Genomic DNA, 9344 nt, shown 5'->3' with positions numbered 1-9344 from the left:
CCCCTTCCTTTCTAAGGCAAAATGTTTTTATAGCACCAGAAACATTTAGAGAAGTCATGATCATTCTTAATTATGCCCCAACTGTAAGGAGACACAGCCCCAAAACTACAAATATAGAAGAAACAATTTGGTTTTTCAGAACGAGAATTTTATTCATTTAAGAGCTCTACTTAGTAAATGACAATGATAACAACAACATTACATTACCTGTGCAGAGTAGCCATTGAAGAAGGAGTACCAGAAATGAACCAAAGTAAAGGCAAAGTTTTTGTAAAAGAAGTATCGTAGGAACTTGCACATCCTTATGTAAGACCACCGGCCATGCACCAGCAGTAGCCTCTGCAGATAGCGGAACTGAGCAAAGGAATAGTCACTCGACATGACAGCTTGCATTCCTTCTTGTCCACTTATTCCAACGCCAATGTGGGCAGCTATAGGGCAGAGGGAGAAAACACTGTGAATCATAAGCCGATTGTGAGGCAAAACATCAGATGATAAAAAGGTTTCATAGCAAACAAAAAACAAAGACAGACATTGATGGAACAGTAATACAGAAGCTCTTGCTCACCATCCCTCGCCCCCAGCTCTTGAACTCAACTCAAAGTCAGTTACAAGTTGCTAAACAGAGCACATAGTAGGGCCTCCATAAATATTTGGGAAAGGATCTCATGTGGGTGGTGAATTCCATTTGGATTATCTGCCCAGATCACAGCCATCCCTTCCACCCACAGGGTGAGCCCCAGGCACCCATGTGTACACTGTGTCCTTGCCTCTCTGGCAGCAGCTGTATCAGTCATGGGCAGATACATAATTTGTGGTAGGTACTACAAATCGGCTCCCCCAACTTGATTCCACCATCTCTCTAATTAGAGAGATGGGAAAGGAAATAAAAACCCTACATTTCCCAGACTCCCTTGCAGCTAGGCTCTTTGTGAATTAGGTTCCACTGTTTAGATCCACTTATGACTTGGAAGCAGAAGTGAATCGGAGCCCAGCATCCCTTCCTCTTTTGGCATTTCTGCAGCAGAGCTCATATCTACTTTCCAGCTACCTGAATGTTGACAGGCTTCTTAATTAGAAGCTCTTTAGAGGAACCTCTTACCACTTACCAGAAGGGTAGAAGCTCTTCTGGTCAGTGACCCAGCCTAGAACCTGCTTCTGTAGACCATCCAGAGCTTTTGAAAGTACCTAGTCCCCTGTCTTAATCATTTCTTGCTTAAATACCAACTGAGGTCTGTTTCCCATGCTAAACCCTGACTGACAGAAAACCCAAGTTGAGCCAGTCTCTCTCTTGATATTCTGGAATTAGAAGTCAGTTATTTTGTGTCTAGAATTTTAAGGTCTAAATTCTTGAGGTAAAAAATAGTTATATTTCTTTCTCTCTCTCTCTTTTTTTTTTTTTGAGATGAAATCTTGCTCTGTCACCCAGGCTGCAGTGCAATGGTGCAGTCTCGCCTCGCTGCAACCTCTGCCTCCTGGGTTCAAGCAATACTCGTGCCTCAGCCTCCCGAGTAGCTAGGATTACAGGTGTGTGCCACCACACCCAGCTAATTTTTGTAGAGACAGGGTTTCATCATGTTGTCCAGGCAGGTCTTGAACTCCTGAACTCAGGTGATCCACCCACCTTGGCCTCCCAAAATGCTGGGGTATTACATGCATGAACCACTGTGCCTGGCCAAAATAGATATATTTCTTCCTGAAGATTTCTAAGGGGCAGAGAAAAAAACTAGGAGGGGAGAGTTGTGGGGAGAAGGGAGAGAATGGAGGGAGAAAATGGGGAGAGAGAATGAGGGGAGAGAAGGGTGGGGAGAAGGGAGGGAGGGGAGAGAGGGAAGGAGGGGAAGAAGAAGGAAAGGGAGACAGAGGGGGAGAGAGAGAGATAGACACCGGGTTCCTGGTGCAAATCTATGTCCTTGTTCCAGTATCTTCCTGAGGCCTAGCTGCTTCTTGGACAACAGGAGGTGTCTTTGTATCTTTTTAAATAAATTTACTTTTTTCTTTTTTTTCTTTTAAGTTCCAGGATACCTGTGCAGAACGTGCAGGTTTGTTACTTGGGTATACGTGTTCCATGGTGGTTTGCTATACCTATTGACCCGTCCTCTAGGTTCCCTCCCCTCGCCTCCCACCCCCCCACATTTACTTTTTTCTTAAGCTAGCTTTGGTTGTTCTCCAATACTTGTAATCAAAAGAGTTTTAACTAAGAAACTATTAAACTTTCAAAATCTTATTCATGGCCCTCCAGGACCTTAAGACATTTTTTTTTTTCTTTACAGGGGGAAGGTTTGCAGAATGTATAAAATCCTTCCAATAGTCATAAATAACACTTTCAAATTAGAGAATGATTAGTTTTGTCTGGGTCTTAAAAGTAATGAATGTGAAGATAGACAAGATCATTTAGAAAAGATATGTTGGAGAACACAACCTATTGTTACTCAGACCCTGAACAGTGGCTGCAAAGCTGAGGCGTTTCTAACTAAAAAGAAGCTTCAAAAATCCTGCCCTAGTTATAGAACACAAGGTCTGGCAATTCAAAACACAACTGTGATGATGTTTCCAAACCTACGTTTTCAGTAACACTTTGCAGTTCTAAAAAAACAGAACAAATTGCATCTCATATAATATTTACGATCTCTTTGAAAACACACAAATATTTCCTGTGACCAGCATGGTTGCCAAACTGTGCTTTCCTGCCAAACCATGGCCTTTTCTTTCCCGAACAAGCCACCGAGGAAAATGCTGAGATTCTCTTGGCTGATGCGGCTGAGGAAGAGGAACCCCTGTCCCAGGCCCTGGTCCTGCCCCAGTCCTCAACTTTCCCACTGAGGAGACGAAGGACAAATGTGAAATGAACACTGTCATAGTTCCCAGGGCAACCAAAAGCACTGAACAGATACACTACAAGGTGACATTGGTCTTTTTTGTAATATTTAAGTATAGGCACTTAGAGTTTCCTGAAATCTCAAATGGGGTGTTAGGTGATTCACTGGTAGGCACTCCTTTATCATTCCTTAACAAAAGGATTATTTCCTCACTGCAGCAATAATCCCTCTTGCCGTTTTTTGTGTGTGTTTTTTGTTTGTTTGTTTGTTTTTTGTTTTTTTTTTTGTGAGATGGAGTCTTGCTCTGTCGCCCAGGCTGGAGTGCAGTGGCGCGATCTTGGCTCAGTGCAACCTCTGCCTCCCAGGTTCCAGTGATTCTCCTGCCTCAGACTCCCAAGTAGCTGGGATTAGAGGTGCCCGCCACCATGCCTGGCTAATTTTTGTATTTTTAGTGGAGACGGGGTTTCGTCATGTTGGCCAGGCTGGTCTCGAACTCCCAACCTAAAGTGATCTGCCTGCCTTAGCCTCCCAAAGTGCTGGGATTACAGGCGTGAGCCACCATGTCCCACCTTGCCTTTATCTCTCTCCTGCTTCATGTATATTCTCAGGGTCTAAGACCAAGAAAAGACAACATCCACCCAGCTGGTATGAGATATCTTCAGGTAGGATAGAGGGAGAAGGCAGTCTGTGATAGTCCTTGGATCCTTGCTAGGGGCAAAAACATGGTGGGTCATGATTCCTTCACTTCTTCCAGACTATACTGCTAAACATGAATGTTAGCAAATGCTCAGATTATTTTTTGACACTTGAATTTCACTCGACTACTTTATGACCAACAATTTCTCTCTCTGTGTGTGTGTGTGTGTGTGTGTGTGCTTTTGTGTGTGTGTGCTTTTTTGTTGTTGTTGGGGAAAGGGTCTTGCTGTGTCACCCAGGCTGGAGTGCAGTGGCGCAAACATGGCTCGCTGTAGTCTCAACCTCCCAGGCTCAAGTGATCCTCCTGTCTCAGCCTCCCAAGTAGCTGGGACTACCTGTGCATGCCACCATACTTGGCTAATCTTTCTGTATATTGTTCTTGATGCAGTTGGAAGAAATGACAGCTTTTACAAAGTACATAAAGGCACTAATACTACTTGTATTAGTTAGTCTAAGGAGACCCCCAAAGTTTCCTATATTATTATCCCAAAGGGATGCTCTACAACTTACATATAAAAGTACCTGGGACAAGGTGCGGAGGCTCATGCCTGTAATCCCAGCACTTTGGGAGACTGAGGCAGGCAGATTGAGCCCAGGAGTTCGAGACCAGCCTGAGCAACATGGCAAATTCCCCACTCTACAAAAAACATAAAAATTAGCTAGGCCTGGTGGCTCATGCCTGTAGTCCCAGCTACTTGGGAGGCTGAGATGGGAGGATTGCTTGAGGCCAGGAGGTAGAGGTTGCAGTGAGCCAAGGTTGTGCCACTGTACTCCAGCCTGGGTCACAGAGTGAGACCTTTTTAATTTTTTCTTTTTTTTCTAAATGCACCTGGCATATAACAGTGCTTAATAAAAATTTTAAAACAACTTGAGGAAAACAAGCCCCTCTAAGATTATCTATGTTGACTTTGTGCAATCCCTCTCATTGCTGAACTCAGAGGAACAAAATGTTTCAAGCCTAAGTCACATAATCAGTTGATAAATCTCCAAAGCAAACCCGTCCCCTTCCATTATCTAGAAGACTACTTTATAACTGAATAAAAATCATGTTTGACTTGTCCTTTTGGCACAGCTAGTTATGTTAAAGGTACGTAATGGAAAATAAACTAGAGCTGGCTGGCTATGGAGGAAAGAGATAGATCTAATTCCAAGCAAGCAATACCATTTGCATGGTAGGGCAAGCACATGCAAAAAAAAAAAAAAACCCCGTGTGGATGAATTAAACTGCTAGTGACGACAGACATACGCACTGGTAAAGAAGGCAAGATGACATACATCATACAGCTGACTCCTGTTGAGGAAGATAAAGTTGGAATATTCTTAGTATACATCGAGGAGGAGGAGGAGACTAAGAAAAGAAAGAGACAGACTCATGAGCCACAAAATAGACTGAAAAATCTAGTTATATATAATGCATTTAAGCACCACAGGAACATGCAATTACCTATGTACAGTCAGGTAATACTTCAGCTCAGTGATAATACGACAGAGCTGGAGGTGACATTGGGGATTATTTTCTTTTCCGATGAGAAAACTGAAACCTGAGCATAAGCCCGAGGTGACACCAGATTTTGGCAATAGGATGAGGATGAATATCCAGGTCATTAGTTTAAGTATTTTTATTACAAGATACTCCCTTATAGTAACAGAGGGAGGAAAAAGGAACAGGATTCAGACATAGAGATGAGGGCCGTGGGGGTTCTGCAGGCTTTAATACCAGCACAACTGTATTTCTGCAAGGCAGGACTCAATCTTTTACTTGTGTGGACTTAACTTCTAGCATCCAGCAAAAGGCAGCCTTCTAGGGAGGTCAGGAGGATGGTGAGAAAACATGGAAGCTTTTCTTCAATGCTAAAACTCTAAACTCACTCCAGGTGACCCAATGATGAAGTTCCCACAGATTTACCAAAGGTAGGAAGAAAGTCCCAGAAAGAAATGCTTAGGTGAAGGAGAATGACATTGTCAAAGCAAGCACCAGAGCTCAACAATTTATGTCTTACAAAACTTATTAAATATCAGGGTTTTGTTTTGTTTTGTTTTTTTGAAATGGAGTCTCACTCTGTCGCCCAGGCTGGAGTGCAGTGGCGCAATCTCAGCTCACTGTAACCTCCGCCTCCTGGGTTCGAGTGATTCTCCTGCCTCAGCCTCCCGAGTAGCTGGGATTACAAGTGTGCACCACCACACCTGGCTAATTTTTGTATTTTTAGTAGAGATGGGGTTTCACCATCTTGTCAGGCTGGTCTCGAACTCCTGACCTTGTGATCCGCCCACCTTGGCCTCCCAAAGTGCTGGGATTATAGGCGTGAGCCACTGTGCCCAGCCAATATCAGGGCTTTTAATAAACCCGAAATATGGGATAGAGGGGAAAAAATACACCACATCTATGTAAAAGAAGAAAAATATAAGGATAAATTCCCCCCTCCATAGACCTTATCTTCCTCTTAGCATCCTTCAGGAGCCCTGTTAGCGATACTCTTTCCTCCTGATGGGCTATGGGCTTTCTGGGGGTAGGGTCACAGGCGTTGTCATGGTTAAGTTGCTTTATGAAACATCTGTTCTATGAAAACTAAAGCTGTAAAATCTACCAAAAAAAACCACCCCCTACACATTCCAGCCATTTTTCCTCTCCAGCACGTTGGGCCCCACTGGCTGTCGGTGCATGACTCACTTTTGATCATGTTCACATCATTGGCCCCATCTCCGATGGCCAGCGTAATGGCTTTCTTGTACCTCTTCACCAGGTCCACCACCATGGCCTTCTGCTTGGGGGTGACGCGGCAGCAGATGACTGCGCTGCACTCGCAGGCCAGGTCCACAAAGTTTTTCTGCTGCTGCTCTTTCTTAGCTTCTAGCCTCCTTTTACTTTGGGTCCGCATCCGTCTTTCTTCTTCTGTTCTTGGGAACTTCAGCTTCAGAATCTTACTTCTCTTGGTCTTTTTCTCGAGAAGAATTTCATTCTGTGAAATCAGAGAGGGAAAAGGTTACATTCATTTTAGTTTTACCCCAGGAGTACCATTCCCAAGATTTAAATTATGTGAAGGATAATTTTTGGGTTATATCACTGATTGTATTTGACAAACAAATTTGATTTTATAATCAAAATATGTATATGTATGTGTATACATATATATACACACACACACATATATATATATGTATTTTTTTGAGACGGAGTCTCTGTTGCCAGGCTGGAATGCAGTGGCACGATCTTGGCTCACTGTAACCTCCACCTCCCAGGTTCAAGCGATTTCCTTGCCTCAGCCTCCCGAGTAGCTGGGACTACAGGTGTGCACCACCACGCCTGGCTAATTTTTTTTTTTTTTTGTATTTTAGTAGAGACAGGGCTTCACCATGTTGGCCAGGATGGTCTCCATCTCCTGACCTTGTGATCTGCCCACCTTGGCCTCCCAACGTGCTGGGAGTACAGGCGTGAGCCACCGTGCTTGGCTATATATATATGTATATATTTTTAATGGAGATGGTGTCTTGCTGTGTAGCCTGGGTTGAAGTGCAGTGGCTATTCATTCACAAGTATGATCATTGCATGCTGCAGCCTTGAACACCTAAGCTCAAACCACCCTCCTGTTTCAGCCTCCAGAGTAGCTAGGACTACAGGCACATGCTACCACATCCAGCTTATAAAATATATATGCAACAAAAATTTAGAAAATCCAACAATCTATAAAGAAGAAAATGAAAAATACCCATTAATTAATAAACCAAGATAACCACTTTGACCTCTTTGGTATACATCCTTTCATATATCATATACTATTAAGTCTTAAACTTGGAAAAATCGCACTTTCATGTATAGGCTAAGAGACTTTTAGGTTGGCAGTTAACATGTGAAAGCATCTAAAAGTGGCCCCAAAAGAACTTCTTTCTTCTGAGTTAAAGGCACAGATACACTAATGATACATACCAACCAAGAACCAGTGATGATTAACGCACGGTTTCCACCGGGTGGAAAAAAAGGTTCCTGCACAGGAGCTGCAAACTTTGCATAGACTCCACCTCTATTCCTCTGGTTTTCCATCCTTGCATGGAGAAGAGAACTAGGGGAAAGCAAATTTAAGTGTTTAATAGGCCCTTGACTCTGAGATAATTTTGACTTAAAAAAAAAGTGACAAAAAAACAAAGTTTACCATCTTAACTATTTTTGTTTATTTTATTTTCATTATAATTTTTTTGAGAGAGGGTCTCACTCTGTCACCCAGGCTGGAGGGCAGTGGCATGATCATGGGTCACTGCAGCCTTGACCTCCCAGGCTCAAGTGATTCTCCTGCCTCAGCCTTCTGAATTGCTGGGACTATAGGCACACGCTCTCATGCCTGGCTAATTTTTGTATTTTTTGTAGCAATAGGGTTTCGCCATATCCCAGGCTTTGGCCATTTTTAAGTGTACAGCTTAGTAGTATTAACTATAGTCACATTGTTATCCAACCAATCTCTAGAACTTTTTCATCTTAAAAAACTGAAACTCTATACCTATTACACAATAACACCTCATCTCACTCACCCTCCAGTCCCTGGTAACTTCCAGTTTACTTTCTGTTTGAATGAATTTGAGCACTCTAGATACCTCATATATGTGAAATCAAACAGTATTTGTCTTTTTGTGACTGGTTTATTTCACTTAGCATAATGTCTTCAAGGTTCATCTATATAACATGTCATAATTTCCTTCTTTTTTAAAGTTGAATATATTCCATTATGTGGAGGCACCACATTCTGTTTATTCATTCACACAATGATGGGCACCTGGGTTGTGTCCACCTCTTGGCTACTGTGAACAGTGTTGCTATGAACATGGGTGTGCATGTATCTCTTTGAGATCCTGCTTTCAGTTATTTTGTGGATATACCCAGAAGTGGGATTGTTGAATTATATGGTAATCCTTTTTAAAATTTTTTTGAAGCATCACCATACTGTTTTGCATAGTGGCTGCACCATTTTATATATTTCATCAACAACACACAAAGGTTCCTTCAACAATGCTTATTTTCTATTGTGTTTTGTTTTTGATAGTATCCATCCTAAACGGTGTGAGGTATTATCTTGCTTTGGTTTTGATTTCTCTTCCCCTAATAGTGATGATGAGCATCCTTTCACATGTTTATCAGCCATTTGTATGTCCTTTTTGGAAAAATGTCTACTCAAAGTGCTTTACCCATTATTTTTTTTTTTTAGACAGAGTCTCGCTCTGTCACCAGGCTGGAGTGCAGTGGTGTGATCTCAGCTCACTGCAACATCCGCTTCCCAGGTTCAAGCAATTCTCCTGCCTCAGCCACCCAAGTAGCTGGGACTACAGGTGTGTGCCACCACGCCTGGCTAATTTTTGTATTTTTAGTAGAGACAGGGTTTCACCATATTGGCCAGGATGGTCTCAATCTCTTGACCTCACAATCCGCCCGCCTCAGCCCCCCACAGTGCTGGGATTATAGGCATGAGCCACCGTGTCCAGCCAGCCTTTTTTTTTTTTTTTTTTAACTGAGTGACATGTAATTTTACTAAGTCTTGATTCGTCCACCATGGGGGGGCACCATGTTGTTGGTAATTCACCATTTTTCAAAGACAGCTAAAGGAAGATACAGTTGAAAATGTATACACAGCAACAGAAGAAAGGCAATCTTAGGCCAGGCACTGTGGCTTACACCTGTAATCCCAGCACTTTGGGAGGCCGAGGCGGGCAGATCATCTGAGGTCAGGAGTTCCAAGCCAGGCTGGCCAACATAGTGAAACTCTGTCTCTACTAAAAATACAAAAATTAGCCAGGCATGGTGGTGGTGCCTGTAATCCCAGCTACTTGGGAGGCTGAGGCATGAGGATC

General features: G+C 42.9%; 1 protein-coding gene across 6 annotated transcripts in view; it reads right to left on the bottom strand.

The window, feature by feature from the left end:
- Positions 1-9344, bottom strand: part of LOC105477079 (ATPase phospholipid transporting 8B1) — a 159133-nt gene that overhangs the window by 9827 nt on the left and 139962 nt on the right. For all 6 annotated transcript variants that reach the window (XM_071085270.1, XM_071085269.1, XM_071085271.1 and 3 more), the window contains 3 exons: positions 7438-7570; positions 6184-6472; positions 208-431 (listed from right to left, as the gene is read on the bottom strand). In XM_071085270.1, coding sequence (XP_070941371.1) covers positions 208-431; positions 6184-6472; positions 7438-7570 — 646 coding nt within the window. The remainder of the gene's footprint in view (positions 1-207; positions 432-6183; positions 6473-7437; positions 7571-9344) is intronic.

The sequence above is a fragment of the Macaca nemestrina genome, chromosome 19 (genome assembly GCF_043159975.1).
Source record: "Macaca nemestrina isolate mMacNem1 chromosome 19, mMacNem.hap1, whole genome shotgun sequence".
Classification (NCBI taxonomy): Eukaryota; Metazoa; Chordata; class Mammalia; order Primates; family Cercopithecidae; genus Macaca; species Macaca nemestrina.
Note: the sequence above shows the minus strand (reverse complement) of the source record. Positions and strands in the feature narration are given on the sequence as shown.